General features: G+C 39.5%; 2 protein-coding genes across 3 annotated transcripts in view; one reads left to right on the plus strand and one right to left on the minus strand.

The window, feature by feature from the left end:
• The window catches only part of LOC140651599 (uncharacterized), a 268878-nt gene extending 247750 nt beyond the window's left edge, over positions 1-21128 (minus strand). Inside the window, exons 1-2 of the mRNA XM_072861238.1 lie at positions 21044-21128; positions 16522-16594 (exon numbers count right to left, since the gene is read on the minus strand). Coding sequence (XP_072717339.1) covers positions 16522-16544 — 23 coding nt within the window. The 5' untranslated portion in view covers positions 16545-16594; positions 21044-21128. The remainder of the gene's footprint in view (positions 1-16521; positions 16595-21043) is intronic.
• The window catches only part of LOC140651598 (bifunctional heparan sulfate N-deacetylase/N-sulfotransferase 4-like), a 104347-nt gene that overhangs the window by 11990 nt on the left and 69217 nt on the right, over positions 1-23140 (plus strand). For both annotated transcript variants that reach the window (XM_072861236.1, XM_072861237.1), the window contains exon 2: positions 3680-4924. In XM_072861236.1, coding sequence (XP_072717337.1) covers positions 3944-4924 — 981 coding nt within the window. In that variant the 5' untranslated portion in view covers positions 3680-3943. The remainder of the gene's footprint in view (positions 1-3679; positions 4925-23140) is intronic.

Below are 23140 nucleotides of genomic sequence, written 5' to 3' on the forward strand. Positions count from 1 at the left end.
CTTCATTTGGTCAAGATGCTTGTTAAATCACTAAGCCCTGTGAGAAGGTCTGCATATGGAGACCATGTGTATGGGACCAACTGGACCAGGAGAGAACCAGCTTTAATTCCTGATGCAATGTTAACACATGGTATTAATAAGAGGCTGTTTTCTCTTCGCTATTGTGCTATCCAGTTTAAATAGTTGAGTCCTAATCTCCCAATCAATCATCTTCAAAATCAGTATGCTTTAATCATCAATCAAATGCATTTTTATGGGGAAGCAGGAAGTAGTATTTAGCAAGGAGGCAGCAAGTTTTAAACCTCTGTTTTTCTTTAGCTGTCTGAATTAAAGAAAAATTACAGTTCCTGCAGATGGCTATAGCATCACAACAGAGTTATACTGCAGGATTCTGCTCTTTCTGGGGAAAGGCTCCATGTCTAGGAAGTCAGCTGAACACAAGGTTGAAGATCTACTGAAGGACCAACTCTCAATGAATGTAACCTTGAATCCTTGATCAAATGTACCCAGCTTTGGGCTTTACCCCTGAAGGGTCAATGAATGCTGACCAGTGACCATAGGGGAACACAGGACCTCAAATACCAGTTTCTAAAAATGAAACTACATTTGTAACGTTAATTATGAAATATAGACTATTTTCATACTTTTCAAATTAATATAACAGAAATACTCTAAAGATATTTGAATTTCTGAGCAAATATAAAGCTGTTGAACTTTAAGGGGGAGAGTTTCAAAGGCACAAATGGCACTTAACTTCCAATTATGTCTTGGAAAATGTCCCACTAATGGCTAATATAGCTGATTTATTTTCATAAACTTTAATTACTTCACACTTTTTTTTTACTGAACAGTATAATCAGTTCAACAGAGCAGTTCAAACACAATGTGGAAACTAAAAAGAAGATCTTTTCCAATGCCAGGTTTCCATATGCAAGTTTAAATTCCTTATCGATTGTAATATTTAGACATATCTAGATAAGTGTGAATACTTGCACTTGTTATAACATCTGCATACAACAGATATACTAGTTTACATTAAATTTGATTACTAATATTTTAACTGGAAGAGATTTTACCAATGTTATTTGGATCAAATAATTTGGGATGAAGCCCACATTTTTGTTTTGGCTAGTATAAAGTCGGGGGCTTCTCATATTTTAGTAATACAAGCAATAGTAGCAGCAAAGATCTGGCTCATGAAGTGTATTATTTTGACAGCTTGCAATACCAGTACCTGGGAGATCCAGCAGGGCAGAACAGTGAAGAAAAAAATGCAATTTTAGGTCTCCTTGCATGCTATTCCCTTGCTCTACAGGTGTAGGCCAAGACATTCAGCAAGTATTCAGTGTGATTTAGTGGCAGATTTCTTAGAGTAGAAGTTCTGGTTTTTATTTGTTTTTAAACATAAGAGTCTTAATTAAGGTGTTTTACCTGGCCCTGAGGATTTCCGAGACCCTTCTGGAAAGAGTCTGCCTGCAGGCAGGCTGTCTGCTCTGTGAGTCGAGGGGAGAGCAGGTGCTGTCTGCTAAAAAGCAAGAAAATATTGCCCTCTAGTGCTGAAAGCAAGCAGAGGATGCAGAGTCCAAGAGGGGTTTTTAAATTATTGTTTCCAAGATACCTGCCTATCTCATGCTAACAAAACTAAGGCTTGTTGCAATTACCTGTTTTGTGGGCAGATTACCCACCCAGTGAGGCTGCCCTTCCCACGGAGAGCAATTCTCCTGATCCGATAAACCCTCAGAGTCAGGCTGAGTGACTCATCAATGTCACCAAAACTGGAACACCGCCTCACAGAGGATGCTTCACTTGATCCAGTTTTATCTGTTGATAAAATCTTAATTGGAGGTTTAATAAGAAGTGAGATCCGGCAAGCAGACAGAACAAGGGAAGCACCAAAGGGGGGCAAATACTCTTACAATTATCAGGAGGATTTTAATTTCCTAGTGATCGCTGTGATTTCTTTTTTATTTATTCTCTCACACAGAAGACATTACTAAATACAGAACATTTTTCTCATTTCTGTTCACTTCTGTCCATGGATAAACTACCCACCTTGCTCACCTTTTGGCCAATTGCTGTGTGACACACAGCAGGGTCCCTGATGGAGCAGCCCACAATACAGGGGTATGACTCTCCCAGCAAGCTTCCAAATGAGAAAGGTAAAGCAGATAAAAACCTGAACCTGGCAAAGTCACAAATGGCCTCAGCAACAAGTCCCCCTCTCCAAACTGCAAGAGCAGCATCAAGCCTGTCATGAGCAAATAGACCTATTAATTCACAATTACTTCAGCATCCTGTTCATTGCTTGATAAGCTCCCAAAAGCAGTAGAGTACTCCAATACTAGGAGAGAGTGGCATACAAAGCATTTAAAGCAAAATTAAAACTTTTCACTTGCATTTTTAAGATCCTGAACTGACACAATCAAGAGGTTCCTTAGAACTGTATACCAGAGTCATAAAATATACTGCTAGGCAAATTTCTTCAATACCTTTCTTACAAGCATTTTTCAGTGTTAGGTGTAAAGCTTAAGATGAATGAATAGTTTTCATAATGAAACTCAAAAGCATAATCTGAGTTAATGGAGGAGGACACATCAACTGACAAGTGTCTGCCTGGAAAGAGTGTTTCTTCCTTGCAGTTCAGAAATTATCCGTTGTTTACAGTCTCACATTGTTCCAATAGGTAAACAGTATAAATAATTCAGAAAAATGTTAATTCCTATTTAAATCCATAGAGCAGGACGGGCTATTTAGTTAGTTAGTTTTAATTGCCTCCAAGTCATATGGTTTATTGTTTTTCATTACATTTTTCATAAATTTAGGTAGAACTACCAGGGATTGCACAAGGGCTTCAGAGCAGTCCAGGCAGTCAGGTTTAAGCACCTTGTACTTTAGCCATACAGCACAGCAGGGACAGACCGAGGCCCCAGTCCTTTAGCTAGAGGTGTCATGGCCCAGGGCCCACACCTATGTGCCCCCCCAGCACTCACTGAACAACTCCCTTGTGGTACTTTTCATGCTATGTACCACCTCCCTTTCATCCCTGATAGAGACAGAGGCATGCACAGCTACACCCTGCAGTTTTAGTAGCCTACTCATCACGTGGAAAATCCATGCACAATCTTTATCATTCCAGACAGTCCTTAAATGGACTGTAAAGTACTGATCACTCCAGGTACAGAATGGAAACTGGAGAGAAAAGTCCTACAAATCTTTCTTCAAAGTCCTCTTGTGTCTTTCACTTTGGTTTCATTAGTTTCAGTCCAACACAGAATTTGTTAGCCCTTTCAAAATACTTACGTAGTTTGAGTTTGACATGGAACGTGGCCCAATATTTAACAAACACTTTCTTTGTCCTAATTTTGTCCTACAATCTTCAGTCATTCCCATTTGCAATAGCAATTAACCATTTTAGATAAGAAATGCCCATAAAAGAGATGTGTCCTCAAAAAGTTATGTTTAGACTTTATTTTTATACCCTAAGAATATGGGAGAGCTGTTTAATGCAGCTTACCTTAATACATCAAGAAAACAAGTGATACTGAGTGCTCCTTGAACTGTTCATAAACTCGCCTCTTAACTCAGATTACCAGTATCAATCACCATCTTTATTAACGTGTGTTTTTAATCACTTTAATGGATTTTATTTTATTTACTCTTCTTTTACTTCTTGTTGCAGATAATGTTAAGAGTCCTCTTCATTGATTATTGGCAGCTGCTGCATTCTGAGAAAACCTCCTTCCCTTTAGCTTTCTGGATCCTTTAACTTCCTGCTCCAATAGCTTTGTAACCTCCCCAACAGCTTCATAAATGCACTGCAATGGTCACATGAACGTCTTGGGAGGGAAATCAGTACCTCTGCATCTCCTCGTTCCTATGGCACTTTAGGAAGAGAGAACCAAAAAAGCAGCAAGTCCAACATAAGTTGGAAGTCCTGCGAAAGATGAATCTAATCGTGAAGCTCCGCAGAAGTTTCAGAACACTGGTCATTCTCCTGGCGACCTTCTGCTTGGCAAGTATCATCATTTCTGCCTATTACCTCTACACCGGCTACAAGCAGGAAATGGCCCTCGTGGAAACCACCGGAGAAGCAGAGTGTGAAGACCTCAAGCTTCTACCATACAGGTCCATGGAGCTGAAAACGGCTAAGCCAATTGATCCGTCTAAAACTGATCCCACTGTCCTCCTATTTGTGGAAAGCCAGTACTCCCAGCTGGGGCAAGACATCATAGCCGTCCTCGAGTCCAGCAGATTTCAGTACCACATGGTCATTGCGCCAGCTAAGGGGGATATTCCCCCTCTCACAGACAATGGAAGAGGAAAATACACGATTGTTATATATGAGAATATTTTAAAGTATGTATCCATGGACTCATGGAACAGAGAGCTTCTGGAAAAATACTGTGTGGAATACAGTGTTAGCATAATTGGTTTTCATAAAGCCAACGAGAACAGCTCCCCAAGTACAAAACTGAAAGGATTGCCATTACATCTTTACAATAATGTAGCCCTCAAAGACTGTGTGGTAAACCCTCAGTCTCCCCTGTTACGCATTACCAAAGCACCAAGGGTTGAGAAAGGTCCACTGCCTGGCGAAGACTGGACAGTTTTCCAGTTTAACCATTCCACCTATCAACCTGTGCTTTTAACTGAACTGCAGACCTCCAAACCACCCCCCGCAGCATTGCCAAAGGCTGCTCTGTATGCAACCGTCATCCAAGACTTGGGGCTTCATGATGGGATTCAAAGAGTCCTCTTTGGAAACAACCTGACCTTCTGGTTGCACAAACTGATCTTTATTGATGCCATCTCTTTCCTGTCGGGGAAGAAGCTCACACTGTCCTTGGATAGGTACATTCTGGTTGACATAGATGACATCTTTGTTGGGAAGGAGGGAACGAGGATGAACACCAACGACGTGAAGGTAAGGCAAGAATTGGGGGATACCATCCCAGATACGCGTATGTGCAAATGGGTACTTAAAATGAGACAAAGCTTGGGAAAGCTGGCAAGCTCCATTTCCTAGTAAAGGCTGAAAGTGCACAAGTGTAGCAGCAGATACAGAAAACATAACCTGAGATTACTTTAGAAGTCTGTTTACCCACATAGATACAGAGGTGCGTTCATGTGTGTGTGTATATGTTGATACATAGAGATGGCCTCATACAGTAACACATATAGCAAACGTACTGGCTGCCTCTTGCTTATATAGGTTCTGCTCAAGGGCTTCACTCAGAGCACCTGGGTAACAAAGGAGACTTCTTATACCTCACATAACCGAGATCTTTCTTTAAACTAAATAAAAGGATCTCTGGTTCTGGAGCAAGTTTGCTGCTGAGGTACCTGAATTTTTAGATAACAACACGTTTTACACGGCATTAATTTGTTTTTCCCTATGTGCATGCAGACATACACAAGTATGTGACATATATAATACAATTTATAGCCATTTTCTGTATTCTTTCAATATTTCTGAAAAGTGGACAGAACAATTTCTATTGGTTACTAATAGCAATTCAATTTCTATTTCAATTTCTATGGTTGCCTTTTAAAAATCTCACATAACTATCTCTATATTTAAAAAGAACAAAAAAAGCAAAAGGAAAAATAGCCTGAAAAAGTTACAGTAACATTTTGATGTACAAGAATTAGCAGGATAATTTTCATTAGCAGACAGCATTTAAAGTTACCAGTGACAGAACGGAAGCATAGCCTACACTTCAGCAAATGACATAACCATCCGATATGGTGAAAAGCCCACAGTCTATTCTTCGGGGGCTCTTTCAAACTTATTTTCATAGTCTGTAGTATCCAGGGTCACCGTTAGATTTCTTAAGAGTAATTTTCAAAGATGTGTGCAACTTGGAAAGCATAGACAGAACTCAATAGCATGACAGTTATTTCCTTGCAATTTTCCACATGTGGGAATAGTCATATTCAGAGATTAACTGAAGTTCCTAAGCATGCAACATCACATTCTCAAGCCTTTATTCTAGAGTTTTTTTCCCTGTAAATACCCCAATGCTTTCATGAGCAATAAGCAAGCCTTTTGTTTTAAACACGGATTTCTATTTTGTTTCTTAATTCTTATTTCCATTTCTACAACTTCTATATTCATCTGCCTCCTCACCCAGATCATCAAGAGAGGTATCAAAATACCCAGCAAAAGCAGTAGTCTCATATACAATTAAAACAATTTTGCACATCAGAACAGTTTGGGTAATTCCATTAGCCAAACCAGGCGTATGAATGCTCATCAGGGCTGATTTCTAGCACCAGGCACTCCAAGTGCCTGGTGTCTTGAGATCTGAGTACTGTGCACAAGCTCAGTGATCAAGTGCTCTCTTTCTGGAAATATATGGTAAAATGCTCTGAGAAAGGGCTTGCATACAAGAGGAAATTAACTGAAAAGGCAATTGTGGAACAGTTTTTCAGCAATAGTTTTCCGCCTGCACATTTTTGAGAGCGCCTTTTTCCTGATGTGGTTTGCTTCACTAAGGAAGTCTATTATTCTCCATTGGTTCAAGAGCCCCTATTACTATAAGAAGAGTGTCCACACAGTCACTTGGAAATTCAAATCATACTTTTGACTGGAATAATCTCACTAGGCAGAAAAAACCCATCACCTCCTTTATTATCCAGCAACCGACAACATTACTAAGCAAACCTTTCCACCTGTGCTTGGCAGAGCAGCCATGCTTCATTCCTCATTATAGGAGACACATGAGAAAACTCCAGATCCAGGGGGTTGAGTAGGAGCTGGATGGCAGAACCATAGCTGTTAAAAGCATTCAGCATCACTTTTATATGCTGCACTCATTTATCCATCTGAAAACCAAGCAGTCCACACTGCTGAATACCTTGAAAATAACAAGAGAAAGCATCTACTAGGATTCAGACTGTTTTTTTTTTTTTTCAAGGAATGGGTGGTGAGCCTTCTTTTTATGAATCATGTTTGAGTCAAGGTATGAAGAGAAGCTTTCATTCTTCCCACATTTCTCCCATGCTAAATTAGCAGCCCACTTCCATTGCAAAACCACCAGTAGTGCCACTCACGGGATAAATCCGCTCTTCGCCTGAAAGAAGAAATCATGCCACAAACACTGACCACGGGAAGAAAACTTTTGCAGACACAGTCTCAGAACCAACCTTCCCATCAAGCACTCTTTTGGGGACAATAAAAAGTCTATCTCCCTTTTAGGCAATGTTCACACGTAAAGCCACTCTGCAACTTGACCATCCATTGATATTCTGTCCTTAACATCATGGGTTTTGTTTCACATCAGTTAAGTGGTACAAATTTGTTCCTCAGGGTATTTCACAAACACTTGCTACACAAATCAGTCCATTCTTATAGACTGGACATTCCCAGAATACATTAACATTCAAAACAGGATGCTTGCTAATGAACACGACACCAAAATCGGAGTGTGCTTTGGTTAGTTTACAGTAAAGGATAATTACAACCAGTTAGAGAACAATCTCCCAAGTCACTTGGGGAAGGAGGCAATTAAGAACTAGTGGGCCTGCCTTCACCCCTTAAGGCAGAGCAGCTTCTTTGCTTGAAAGGCAAAATAGCAGAGGGAGACAACATTTAAGAGGCTGATATTTAAGTGATATCAAAGTATTGCCATGCATTTTGAAGCAGTGGCTGTGGCCAGCTGCTCAGAGAGGGTTGCGTTTTCATGGCAGGTGAGAGGCTGTTTCTGACACATGGAGGCACCATGAGATTTAGGGGCAGGTTGTTCTTGTCCTGTAAGGGTATGATAAGGGTGGAAATGTGGATGCTCCGATAGCTAGAAGGATTAGCACAGGCTCTGTAAGCTGTTCAACAAGAACATGGCAGAATTTGGACTATCTCCTTTCTTTCCTGAACTGCATATTACAGGTATATGTAGCACCAAAAAAACCCCAAACCCAAAACAAAAAAAAAACAAAAAACAAAAACCCACTCAGCAACCAAAAAAACAAACAAAAGATCCCACAGTCCACATTTATGATGCCATGCACCTCAAAACTCATTTCATCCTGTCCCCCGCAATGCAAGTTTAAAACATCAGCATCACTGATATAAAAGAAAATACTTGTTATTTATACAGTGCTTTCAAAAACAAAACAAGAGAACCATATAAAGCAGTGCTTGTAATGAAACAATTTCTCAACACAGTACAATCCACTGCATTATGCCACATCACTACTTCTCCAGTCCCCTCAGTTCTTAGCATTTGTTACTACGAACAGCATAGGTTCACTTTGCACAGTTATACAGACTCTCTGTTAGGCTCTCCTAAGGTGCCACACACACCCGTGTCCCTCGGGAATGCTTTCATACACGGCAGATTCCCAGGTGCTTGCAAGAAAACTGCAAATGAACAGTTACACACCTCACCTCCTAGACTATACTAAAAATACAACTTAATAACATCACTCTGCTCAACCTCTCCGGCATTTCCTTCCAGTGACCAAACACATAATAACTGCCAACCCAAAGGACACACGACTAGAAATGAGTCTTCTGATAACAGTATTTGTATGTAATATTAAAAAGACAAGTAACACTGTTCCTGTGTAATTACTTCGTGGAACTCAAATGTTTTCATCCCCTCACAAAGCCATTTCTCAATTAGGTGCTTCAAGGATATATATATATATAGTTTTATAAAGGGTAGCATCAGCTAGAGAAACAGAGATTAGAAAACAGAGTTATTATGGATTCTGTTTACCACAAAAGATCTCCTAGTCCCTTGTATTATAGAAGTTGTGCAAGGTCATATCTGGCTAAGTAATTAAACAGGAACTCAGCAGAGCCACAGAAAGCTATTTTCCCAAGCTTTGCAGAGATCCATCTTGAGCCTAGCGAGCATCTGCAAATGAATTTCTCCCTTTCCCTCCTGCCAATGTATTATCTCACTGCTTGATTTTAGAAGGCAGAAGACTCAAGAATTCATCAGTTAATTTGCAGAATTACTGAATTTGTGTGCTTGCAAATTATATTGGTTCCCAGCCACACAAGTCCAGGATCACTGGCATCAGTGATTTAGCAAAAAAACTCCTAGAAACATCTGGTTATGCTATGTCTAGGATTACCATACAGAAAGAATACAAAACTTTTACCTTTAAAGTTTCCTTTTAGCTGAGCACAAATAGACCTGCATTACCCAAGCAGGTAGTAGGAACTTGCTAAAGTCTTTCTTTTTTTGTTGCTATAGTACGAGCTAGTACAATATTTACTCACCCAGGAAGGGCTCAATGCAGCAACCAGGGCTTTTTCAACACCTTTCACAAATACACTTTCTATTGTTAATGCAAAAAACCCTGCAAGATCACAATACAAACTAAGGCTCTTACACTTCAATAAATAAAAAAATTAAAAAAAAAAAAAAAAAAAGCATTAGCCTTTCACTTTCTACCCTCCTCTTAACTCTAGGACTTGCACTGCAGCACAGCTTCCCTTCTATAGCCTTCTTCCAGGTGGACTCTCTCAGGAGCCACCTGCTTCCCTCTCTTCCCCCACTCTCCCAGCTGGAGCTGATAATCAAAGAGAAATTGCTCGTCCTAGCACCATCATGTCACAAAGCCCCTTTCTCTAAAAGCTACACTTCCCTTTTCTGTATTCCCTCTAATTGCTGCCATAAGGGCAGGAGCATCCTTGTGCTTTCTGAGATACTATGAAATGATGGAGCAATGCTTGAGAACGTCCTTTGTGTTACTGTTGACTGCAGACCCTCCTTCTTGCAGCACCAAATAGCCCATCTGCATTCTCCCCTCTTCTTCCACTCTAAGCTCCAGTCCACTTACTTACTTCAGTGGAAATAAGAATCACATTAGTCTCTGACACCTCCTCACTTCCATAAGCTGCACTTTATCTTTGACCTTCACCATCATTAAAATGCCTTGAACACTTAAAGGCTGTAGTTTCTTGCTCATTTTAGTATTTTAAAGACAAGAATTCATGTTGGAGTTGCATCTGTTCTGATAATTCCAAATTAAAGAGTACTGGCTCAGCAGGAGGCTGAGCTTGATAACTGAATCTCTCCAGCATATTCTTTTTCTGATCTTTCTGCAAGGACAATTGCTTTCAGGTGGAATAATTAGAAATATCTGGGCCACATCACCAGGCATAGCAGAATGATACTCAGTACAAAGCTGCGGGGGGGCACAGAGCGGGTAAAGCTCTCTGTGCTGCTGTGTGCAAACCCTCCTCCCTGTCCATGCAAAGTATAAATGCCCTTTGAAAGAAGGAATTTAATAAACTGTTGTAGACCAATGCTTGTTCCTACTTCAGTTCTGGTGGGATGCCTTACCTCTCGTGCAGTTTAGAGTTGGTGGTGCAGACCCAAGCCAGGCATGCGGATGAGGAAACTCTATTTAACAATGGACAATAACACATTTCTGCATCCTTCGCAGAATTTGGCATCTAGTCATGCCCAGCTTTCTGTAGAAATTTGCCAGCAGTGGTCGGCACCAGAATTAAGAGTCAGGGAGGATTATAAAGGATACCTGGATTTCTAACTCAGGTTTCTGAAGAGGTTCTCTGGATACTCTACTCTCTTGTACCCTTCCTGTAACTCACACACAACCGTAGGGAAGATTATGATGGAAGTTACAGCAGCCCAATACCTCAATTTGCATCCAGTTAGTTCCAAATCTACTCAATATCAATCCCCAAAATCCCCACTGCTTGAGCAAAATTTGAGACTCCTAATGCTACGAATCGGAACTAGAACCAAATCTTTTTTTTTATTGTTCTCTCATCTGTGGCTTTTTCCTTCAGCAGAAGCTGCAAACAGCAATCGCTTCCTTGCCGACAATGTGAGATACAATAGTCATCCCTATAGCCGGATTATAATAATAAACTCCTGCCAGGAAAGTAACCACACCAATGGACAATACAGGGAGAAACTAAAAACAGAAGATGTATGAGCATAGGAAGCTAGAGGAGACAGCCAAGCATTAGTCATTATAGGCTGTGTTGCCCTTATGTCACCTTTTAAAGTGCTTGAGAGTGGCAATGAAGAACACAATGAAGTGAAATTCTGGAGTTCCCACTTTCGGATGGTCTTAAAGACTTTAAAAATGAATTTACAAAGCAGCTGAGAAGGCATTATAAGAAAAATTTAATAATCAGACAATCTTTTTAAAAATGGGAGTGTCTACTCCATTCTGCTTCAGCAGAGATGACAGTTCATTCAATATTTTCCTTGTTCAGGTCTCTTGAATCACCCAACTCTTTCTGCAATAATTTGAGTGTTGAATACTGCTCAAGTGCCTTGTCAAGACACATCACACAAAACGTTTCATACTTTTTTTGTTTCAATAAAGCCTGTTCTTTCATTCAGAATTTCAGTACCAATGTAGTTAAAAAACACAATTCCTTTGCCATCAGCAAAACATTTATTTTTCTCCTTGCGGCCTGGTGGACTGACCGTCTATCCGAGTACCCTGTCTGAATTATAATAGATTTGGGGTTGTCTTATCTGCCAGGTTTCCCACTGAAGATATGGTAGGTCTTGACAGTGTTTTATACAGTCTTGCCAGAAAACAAATTCTGGTGGCTCTAATTTTCTAGCTCTTTCATTTCATTAGTTTAGACAATTATGTTCCTTCCATGTGTCCCACACATTAAAAGTGTACCTCTATCACATGGTCTAAGCAAGATTTTCCTGAATGTTTGAAAACTCACACGGTGTTCTGTCCCAGAGGGCACACTAGTTTTTTGTCTGCAGGGTTACAAGACTCCAAGCAGTGCAATTTGATATTGTTTGTACAAGCACCACAGAATTATCACAAATCTGAATGTTTTTTTCCCAAGAAAAAAGTTTAATCTTTCACAAAGCAAGCAAATGAATTAAAAAAACAGAGAAAAATCATCCTCCATTCTTCCAGCTTTTTAACTAGCTATAAGAACTCAGTAGAGCTTAACTTTGAAAAAGATAAACAATTCTGAAATTTTAAAAAACAGCACAATACCTTTTAAAATATAGAAGGGCAGGGGTTTTTAGTTATTGGTCTAATTCAGAAATATCTAGTGCTCACAGCCTCTGTCTTGTGACACATTCCTTTGTCTACACTTCCGCTGATTTCCTGGATTTGTACTGGTTTCTCAAATCCCTTCTCCAAAATAATTCTGAAGTCATAGGTTGTATCATACTGGAGTATCTTTCCAGGATATTGGTGGTACTCTATTTAATTTAGCTTCATTTAATTTAATTTAAATCATTTTCATAATATTTAGGGAATCCGTAGGAGCCAAAAAAAGTGGCTGCTTTATATCAACCGCTCAAGAGGCCTACATTAACCTGAGTTTTAAAACAATGCATGTTAGTTAAAAAGGAGCCATAACAATTGCTTCCTGTGCAGCAAAATAACACTCTATGAAATGATCAAATACCTTTCTAGAAAGGCTAGCCAACGCAGACTTAAAGAGCAGTCATAATTATTGCCTTAAAAGCACTTGATGCAGCAATAAACACATTACCATGAATGCCATATATAATGCAGTTACTGTAGTAGCAGTGTTACTTAAGTAACTTTAAATATGCCTTTGTCATCCAAATGTGAGCAGAAGGAACAACACTTAGAGCAAAAGCTCAATTTAGTATCATTAGCATTATTCAAATTATTTGAAAATGGCAATGCTCAGGAAAAGGGTGAATAGATGGAAGGATGGACAAACAGATGAGATAATAGAGACAATCTCAAAGAGAAAAGGAGAACTTTGAAACTTAAGATATTTAGCAATAATTAACTAGGCATTTTCTGCCCACCTCTGTATCATAATGTAGATGTGGTGCTTAGGGACATGGTTTAGTGGTGGACTTGGCAGTGCTAGGTTAACGGTTGGACTTGATGATCTGAAAGGTCTTTTCCAACCTAAAAGATTCTATGATTCTGTAATGTAGTATGAAAACAAATCTATATTTATGCCTGGTTTCAAGTTCTTAGATAGATATATCTATCTAGCTATATACACATATACCTATATATGCATACGCTCACACAAATTAAATCTTTTGATCTTCTTTGCCTCTTCTGTGAATATGGGCATAGACCCCTTCAATTAATACTTTAACTTCTATTGTTCTCTGTCTCTACCTGTCTTCTTTCCATACAGGCAGAATAATTTAAGGGCTTTTAGGTCAAAGTTACCAAATTCCAACTTATGCAGAGGGCAGAATAAGAGTCTAGCAAGAGCTGCACCTCAAACACTGGGCTTGGTGTCCCTCTAAAGCGCAACATCACTTTCCAGTAGATGGACACTGTCTATTATTATTCCTGAAGGTAAACATCACATGCCAGCATGTGAAACTTCAAAACTGGTAAATCGTAAGCAGATTACGATACCAGATAATAGGATAACCTTCAAGCTAAACCTCCTGCTTCATTTCAGAAAAAAATGCCTTTGGTCAAAATCTGGGATGTGACCATTGCTTCTAGTGAGCTGTGCATTCATCTGTGGGAAGATTTAGGCTTTCCCCAAAGTGCTGGACAACTTTCATAAGGGTTTCCTTTTCCTCTGGACATATACAGAGTGCAAATACTTTTACAGAGACATAAGAACAAATGACCTTCTGACTCCATCGTTCAACATGAGTCATGCATAGCTTGGAATAGTTAGAATGAGTCATGTATTGCTTTCAGCAGTTTGTCAGAGAACAGTGCTTTGCATACAAACACATTGATTCATCTGCAGAAATTAACTTCGCAAGAAACTATTTTATTTAGGAAATTTCATATGGTCTGTGTGTAGCTACTTTAATAAATAAACAAACAAAAAAAAGAATGATATATTTATTTCACCACTGAAGGGGATGTCTGTGCATCAGAGAGTTTCTTGGGGTTTTTTTTGCAATGATCATAAGCACACATACAAAGAATCAAATTTGATGAGAAAATCATCCTGCCTTTTATATTTATGTCACCAGATAATATTCTGGTGACCGGCCAAGCAAAAGAAGATAAAGTCATGCAAAGCATTCAGCGTTTGCTGTGAAAGCGCGAGCTGTAATAAAACACTATGTGATGCATTGTGGTTTTCCATCAGATGCCAACTAGTTAGACCTGATGGTCAGTTTTTGACCTATGACCATTGGCATGGCAACTCTCCAACCCTTTGTGGAGGCACAAATCAAGGCTCTCCATCTTACAACCAAGAGCACCAATGGCAAGTGATGGGTAAACCATTATTTGCTAGCGTTTAATGGATCTCTCGGGAAGGTCTGGTAGGTACACATCGTAGCCATAATGCCAGCTCCTGTGAATGGACACACATTTGGGAGTCTTGGGCACCCAATGGTGTCTATCAGTCTCTCGCTTTATACCAGACCCTGTGACAATGCAGTATCGCTCGGTCTTTCAAAGGATGATGGTAAGAAACTGCAGATGGTTGACTCTCCAGATGCCAATCTCCTGAATAAGGCTAAGATCTGTGCACACCAGGTTAGCACAGCACCAGCAGTACTGAATGCTGACCCATCCATCTGTATTGTCAGGTTGCAGTACACGTTACAGTTTCAGCTGATTCGGGGCGGGGGGGGGGGGGGGTGGTGTCATTGACAAGATATATAGCAGGCTGAACCAGTAGTATGTGGGAGATTGCCTTGCTCTCCATTACCATGGCGCATGCTACAGGTGCAGGCCACTGCCAGTGTCTCAGGGGGAGAGGCAGCCTGTTCTCTGTGCTCAGAGAGCAGGGCACTGCTTGCAGCCATAAGTATAAAGCTCTTTTTCAATTGCCTCAGTTGTTTCCATACTAGGGTTGATTGGGAATATTTGTACCAAGACACACTACAATGCTGATGTTATTTGGGGCTAGCAATTTGCAGCACCCATGAAACTTCACCCATGCTTACATGAACTTACAAAACGGTGAAAATGTGGACACCATAGGGCTGGGAAGTTCCTGAAAAATCTTCCCCTTCCATAGACACCCAGAGCCCCCTTGCTTAGGAATTTTATGAGATCACTTTATTTTTTTGCTGTGTGCTACATGCATGCCTGGAAGCACCTGCTGGGGGTTAGACATTAACACGCCTCAAATGCAACCCCCTACTTTGCTGTACCTGGCACCCCGACTCCCTTTGCAGAGATCACAGTTTGCTGCCCCGCTCCTTTTTTTTGGCAGCGTTTTTGCTGCCAGTACAGATTATTCATTCACCAGGTCGGGAGAGCTTCCATTTATTTACTGCTGCACACATACTAGCAGCAACAAGGTTCTCCAGTAAATCCCCCTGCTTCTTCATTGCCAGCCTATTCTCAGTTCAGTACCGGGATGCCAACATCAGTTTTAGCTTACCCTTCATTTTCATTTCGTGGCCTTTAATGTCTGATCCGTACATTTATTAGCACTGCTATCTACACGTCCCTTTTACGGCGCCTGTTCTGCATGCACAGTGGTACCCTTTCCAAGTGATGTACATGGATGTAGCATAGCTTTGTATCCAACTGTAATCATTTTCTGCAGGCAGCAAACACAATTACTACATAAATAGAGGAGATGAGAGGAATAAAACTTTGTTCCTTATGGGCCAAATGCACAAGGCAATGTTTCTACAGAGATTTTCTTAGAGATAAGAAGCAAAAGTAATTTGAGGACTACTGCCCATAGAGCATCATCACCCACAGACAGGAAGCCACACATTACTTTTTTTTTTTTTTGATGGCAACCTTTTATTCTGGAAACATTGTCCTAATAAAGTAATACTTCTCCTTACACTTAGTACTCTGTCTGTGCCAGAATATGCAATGGTCCTAAAATCAAGGTTTCTAACTGTTTATGAGATTAATCTGCATAGGACCTTACAGTATAAGTGTCTTTTCATTTATTAAAATCATATTTCTTTCACATTCTTGTTTTTACTATTGAATATGACACTGTAAAAAAACCTCACTAGTTCTACAATACATACATAAAAATGATTTTTGATTGCTACTAATTAATTTCTCAAAAAAAAGTACAAAAGAGTGTTTTGGTCTCATGGGCAGTTATAATAATGTAATATAAGACTATTTAGGGATTTAAATATGTCATTTCATGTGGACAAAATTTCTAAATTTGTAATGGAAATATTAAATATGATAAATTATAATTTCAATGGTTACAATACAGACTATTTTATAAAAGTTAAGAATTTCTCTCAGGAAATGCCAGGATGAAAACAAACAAAACCTTTTTTTTTTTTAACCTGAATAGAATTTCATTTTCAAAATTAACAAGAAAATGAAAGGGTATGTTATTCATAATTTCCTGCAAACCAGTGTATTAGTAAAAACACTGTGGAACTTTCTGAACAGTGGTTTTGTTCATTAGGATTAGATTTATTGCAACACATGGCATGTATTAAAGTTTCCTGATTTAAAACTCCAGCATTTATCATTGATTAGTATACCATACGATAAAAAGCTCTCGTATTTCCAGTTAAGGTTGGCACAGAAAGACTACTAAGGCAACATAGTGTCCTTCAAATCCGAGAGTTTCTTTAAGAGCTACTTTGCCTGTTTAGAGTCCAGAATTTTTCTTACCCAGGTCTGTCGTCCAAGTCCATCGAGCTCACAAGCGTTGTTCTGCAGATAGGTCAAAGTATACGTGGTACAGCTTGGGAAGAAAAGTAGTTTCAACAAGGTGAAATTCTTGAAGTTAAGCGAAACTCTTATTTTTTTCTTAATTTGGTTTTTGTGAGACAGGGTCTCCTAAATCCTGGATTCCTTAAAAAAAAATAATCTCCTTTTTTGTTTAATTAGCAGCAAGATTTTCAACAAGCTAGCGAAGGTCAGAATAGCCTGTTCCTCTCTGAGGCCATTAAATTTGAGTGGTAAAGCCATTATCCCACCTCTGGCTCGTTTTAGAAAAGCAGAACCAGTGACCGGCTGTTTTAACTTTCACCTGAAAGAAACTAATGCCTCCCCATCCCCAAACATACTCTATCAGCAAAACATCACCTCAATGTTTATCTCTCATAAGATGTTTTCTTGAGGAAATAAAGCCACAGATTATTTTTTTTCCTCCCTTCAGGAGCACAAGTTATAAATACCATTTACCAAGCCACAACAGTTTCTCTAAATATCTGTAAACCTTACTCTTTTCTACGTTTTTGTTCATTTTTCTTATTACCAGTGCTCTTTTAATCTGCTGTTCACGTTTTCATCCAGACAGCACCCAAACAGAAGTGGGATCTATGGTGTGATATACACTCAGCTTCTCTAGCACGACATCCACTCTATTTTTAACACTTCTGATTGGAGAGGGCTGAATTAGTTATCTGAGAGAGTTTAATTTTTTTAATTGATGTAGTCATTTAATTGGCATTTTTGCATTATTTTTTAAAAAAATCACAAATGAAATATATTAAAACTAGTACCTACTTTCTGACCAAGGTATGGTGAAATTCAAAGAACTAGAGATTAAGATTTTAGTTTTCCTTCCTTCCAACTTGTTTAGCCATTTACCCTTGGACTAAATGGGTGAAAAATCCTTCCAAAATGGCAAAGTAGCAAGGCAAGGGAAAATGAAGTTTATATTCTTGTTACTCAATCTACTTGGACTGCTCCAGTCAAAGAGTTTCCTGTGGCAAAATGTTGATTTATTAAATGCAGAATGTTCCACCGGAATGTGATTTAAACAAAATTATATGCTGCCAGCTCATCTGCTCTGGCAGGCTGAAGGAAAAGTGGGCAGTTTGAAGAATATTAAAAAAAAAATTCCAAAAGATCATAATTAAATGTAGCTTTGGAATTGCTGATCTTCCAGAAATTAAAAAATGCAAACAATTCACATTCTGCTGAGAGACTTCTTTAATATGAGAATATCCCAGGAAATTGATATTTTGGGTTTTTACTGCCTCTTCATTTTATGGAAAAGCCAGAATTATTGATGTAACTTTTACATTACATATTAAATCCAAAATATCAACATTTAAGCCATTTCTAAAAGTTGTCTCAATATTATACTTGAACTGCAGATTGAATCAAAGTCTTGGGCTTCAAGGACCTATGTTTTTTACCCCAAAACATCAGACCTTCAAGTAAAGGCTGTATAAAGAATGTTTGAATTCACATTTTTGACAGCATACCATATTTGCTTGCCTTCCCCAAAACTCATGAAATATTGGCTCTTAAAACTGTCAGTGAGTCTTGAAAACACAAGTGCTTTTTTGGTTGAGCTCCAATTGTTTTAACAGGGTAAATCACAGAATAATTTTCCATTCCCTGGGTTTTTAAACTCATCCAAAGTCTGTAGGTCGGTACATTAGCCTGCTCATTAACAGTGTAGATACAAAGCCAAGATCAGGATCGTTTTAGTTAATAGAAGTTTTGATATTGATTTCAGTATCACGGGGGTTTGGCCTCAAAAATATTCTCTGCAAGAGCAACTCTGACTGCCATCTCAGGGCTTTGGAGAGGGGGGAGGCCACAGCTGGCCATCTCTGGGGTGCCTGGGTGCTCCCCCCACCCTCTCTCCTATAGCCATAGGCACAGATAAAATAGCTATAAGCAAAGACGACAGGCCAGACCCACTACCTCTGCCTGGTTTATTGTTGTGAATGTGCAAGGAGAAAAGAAAGGCAGGAATCCTAGATGGGAAAGGGGCTGTAAGATGCCACGGGCAGCAGGTTGGACCAGCAGAAAAGCAGTGTGGTGAAGAGCAGAAGAACATGGGAGACAGGCTCAAGGCATGAGGGTCAAAGCAGACCCTGGATCAGGACTATGCTCTCTCCATTTTCCAGTAATATTTAATCCCTAAGGGCTATAAAGACTGAAGACCTCCTTTGTAATAATATTTACTGTAGGTTTTTCAACAAATTAGCACAAATGTTTGGAAATTAATTTAATATACCTGGATAAATAAGCATTAATCTATATGTATCTATAATTAATAGAAACTAAATACTCTATAATCTTATTAATTTAGGAAATCTTTAATGGAGCTCCAGGCATAAGTGTGAACTGCTGAGGCTATGCTCTGCATGGTTAATAATAATAATAATAATGCATTTCTTTTTTAAAAAATAGGTTCAGCTGCAGAATGTGAATTCTTTAATAAAAAAGCTCTGCATGTGTCTTCCTAGTAACATATCCCAAGATTTATGTGCATCATAAACAAATATGTCTGTGGTATTATGAAGTGTAATTCCACTGTATTTGTTATTAGGAAAGGGAATAAGGTTTCCCATATGCTTTCACTATTATTTCTCTTGTAACTGGGAACATGTTGCCAGTACATTACCAGGAAATAAAAGCTCCCCATCACTGTTGTAAATATTGCAAGGTGGGTGTTACAGAGCAGCTCTGTGTTAAAGACTAAAGGGGATTTACTCTCAGCCTTCAGGCAGCAGGTACGTTTCAAAGCTCAGCAGCAAGAGGCAAAGCCTCGGACTAGTGACACCTTGTCATTTGTTTGCTTAATATAAGGAAACATTTTAAGTTGATGATACACACATTGATTTCAGGAGTTTAGGAGGATGCCAAAGGGAGGTTTAGAAATTTCCAAAGATCAGGATCTCAGCTGAGACTTGGATGTGAAATTACCTACACTCAACTTACTCTTTGCCTCTCCTTCCAAGATTGCATGAAGGGTAAGAGGAAACTCCCCTCTCTTCCCTCATGTGTTGATAGCTGATGCCACAGTGGACTAAGCCATAGGGGAAAAGAAACTGTCTTTAGAAAAGGGATTTTATTACTCTTTTACCGTTATTGTTGTGGTTTACATTGGGGGGCACAGCCAACAAGCCCCTGTATATTGCCCTGGCCATTCTCCGAAGGCAATACAAAGTCCGTCTATTGACATAAGGCTACAACAGGGCAGAACAGTGCTGGTTGAACACCAGCTGGTTGAGCACTTGCCAGGCTAGAGTAAAATCACTTGAAACCATTTAACTGACTAAATGTGTTGGAGGAAAATTTTTGGCTGAATCACGTACTTTCATAAGTACTTGTCCTCACTTTCCTCTGTTGCTATATTGGACAATATTCTGTGCTATGCCAGTGTAAAAGGACATGCTTGTAAATGTGAAAAGCTACAGTTCATCGCAATATATAGGCACAGGTACGTGCCTGTAGATCTACACAAAAGGCTGGAAAGAGCTCACTGTAGGACAGTTAAAACCAGTCTTCTAATATTCTTCTGCCATTACACTGATAAAACCCAGCGGATATTCATCATATAGAAATAGTCTGGGTTTAGAAATTTCACTGGCTGGGTGCTGGTGCTATAGACTGAGACGGCAAAGGTTTGAGGTGTGCTAAACCCCAGCAGAGGAGAGAGGGGGCAAAGAAGGGGGAATGCAGAGCCCATAGAAGAGCTTGAGGAATAAGGAAGATTTTCCACAATGGAAAAATACCACCTATCTTTTAGCTATTTCTCATCTTACAGTTTGAAATTCCTTTCAGGATTTGAATGTACACCTTGTCAAACAATCCCATTTTGGTAGCAGAACATTAGCCAAGTAAAACCTATCAGAATAATCCAGTATTTATGATTTTTAAACAGCTATTCCCATATAAAATAAAATTATGGCACTCCCCCACAGCTAGGAGAGTAATAGAACCTCTCACTTCAAAAATGAGTGGAAATTTAGTGTAACACCTATAATTAAAAGGTTGATACTTTGCTGAACATATTTTTCTCAGTTTAATGATCCTAAGTTACATGGATTCATACTTTACACTGCAAGTAGCTACACAGTTTTCAATGGGAATATTTAGAGAGAAAAGTACTACCTATAATGACTAAGATCAAAAGCAACTAGATTTAAAAGTTAACTGGCTCAGTAATGCCACTTTCTGCCTGCCACCAAAATGCATGTGAATGGCTTTGAAATAGGAATATTTTTTAAACAAAAAACCAAAACAAACTTCCCCCCCCCCCCCCCCCCGACCTTTCTGTGCATCTTTTGTTTTCTGAGATAATACTATGCAAGCATTTAATGTTCTGGTGAGCAGCCAAGAAAACATGTCGTAAAAGACATCAGTAAACACTCTCTGGTTAAAAAAATGCTTGCTAGAAATGTTTACTCACCCTTCCAAATAATTCACTTTGTGTACTTACAGTATAGCATAGCATTCGTCCTGTATAATTTAGAAAATCAGGGATGAGGAGCTTGAAGAGAGCGCAAGCATACCTTTCTAACAGGAAATACTTTGCAGATGCATGATGCTTGGGGAAATTCAATGCATTCCAATACCATAAAAGGCTGTTTGTCAGAAGCAGTCTTAGAAGGCCTGGGGATAAGTCATCCCTGTCAAGAATGATTTAGCAGTATCTAGAAAGGGATGAGCTCCATCAGACAGTAGGAAATTCACCCAAAACCTCTTTTTCTCTCTGGTGTCTGAAATTCCCTGCCAGACCTCCCACTGACGGGGCAAGGCAGCAGCTACTGCCCTTGCTCAGGGGCTTCTCCAGAGCCCAGCGAGCCAGCCAGTCCTCTTCCCCACTCAGGGGGCTTGGGATGGGCTGGCTTGCCGCAAGCACCTACACAAGGTTAAGCTGGGAAGGCCAGAGGGGACCATTGGGATAATTTGGTGTGACATCCTAAATAGCACAGGGCATAGAAACTCATCCAGCGATCTGGGCATCCAGCTTCATCTGTCACAACCAGCAGAAGCCTGGACTTATCTGCTGCCCCTGGATCTGCCTTCGGTTGTGGGGCCAGGTAGAAGGGCTCCCTCTTCTCAGAAGTTTCCTTCCTAGGAAGTCACTGGAAGGGCTGAAAGACTTCTTCATACTTTTCGACAATTACATTGTACCACTTGAATTTCTCAAGGGTGCAGGTTTGAGGTTTTTTCAAGTCTCTAATCCAGAGTGATCTGAAGAAGGGCAGTACTTCGGTTTTGCTCCAAGTGTAATTTTCCCACTTTTTGGAAAGGTGTGTTGATACTTTTTAACCACACATCTATGACCTGAAGCATTTCCTCTGGCTCTTAGACAGATTTGTTCTTAATTTTACCTAAAAGTACTTAGTTTTATGAAAAAGTAACCTACTGGAGCCTCTGAAATGGTTGATTTCAAATTTGTCAGCCTCATTTGGTGATCTGGCTTGATTTTATTAGAGAACATGCTCACCTTTGATGTTTCTATTCAAGAGAATTGAGTAGAAAACTACCATGGGCATTGCCATTTTGCTTTGGATCTTCCAGCTTCCTTCTCTGGACACCTTACTATGCTGTCTTCAAGCTGGAAAGGATAATAAAGTAGTGGTAAGTAGGAGGATTTTGTAGGATGGAGGGATTTTGAACCCATCCTTGAGGACAAAACAGGCTTTATCTCCCTCTACTCTAACCTTGAAGGACGTGGGGGTAGCAGAAGCAGAGTCTGACCTCTGGTAAAAGAGATGAGCGTGGTGTAAAGCAAGAACATTTGCCTTGCAATTCCCTTTTCATTTTACAGAAACTTCCAATTCCAGTTAACAAACACAATCAAAACTCTGAAGCAAGCTCCTTAGATAATGCAAGACAGCGTCATGAAGAAGGGTCAAAAAAGTTAAGCTCTGCTGGCCAAGTATCAAACATCTAAAAAATATTAAAAAGCAACACTTAATCCTAGTGATTTTTTTAAAGCACATCCTTACCTATCAAGATTTTGCAAACTCCAGTTTTTAGAATAACTGACAAAAACATGGAAGTCTCCACAGCATCACCAGGGAAAGATGGGTGATCGAAGTTTCCTAGCAAGCCATCCTTTCGTTCAAGAACAAAGAAAAATGTTGCGCTGGCACAGATTTCTGTGAGCCTACTCAATTTTAGGGACTCCAGTTCTAGCACAGTTACACTTTTTACAGACTGCAGCCAGATGTCTAATTGCAATCCATTGAGGATAAAAGGGAACCTATAAAACTAACAGATTGATTAAATACAATCTGGGCTTTCTGTAAAACAGAAGCATTCCTAGATCATTGGAAGTAAATGCAAAGGAGACTCTGTGATACGGGTATGTTACTTGTAACTTGGTCAAGAAATATTCCACAATAATTTAAAAGACAGCCCTTTCCCAATCTTAAGGCATTTTTTTACTTTGCCCAAAAAGAGTAGCAGAAAATGGTTTTATCACTTTGCTCCAAGGTATGCTCTCACTTACAGAGCAACTAAGTGTGACTTTTTCTACCTGTTCAGGATTTACCTTCCTCTCCCCCACGTACAGCACAGTGAA

This window comes from Ciconia boyciana, chromosome 5, assembly GCF_034638445.1.
Source record: "Ciconia boyciana chromosome 5, ASM3463844v1, whole genome shotgun sequence".
NCBI lineage: Eukaryota > Metazoa > Chordata > Aves > Ciconiiformes > Ciconiidae > Ciconia > Ciconia boyciana.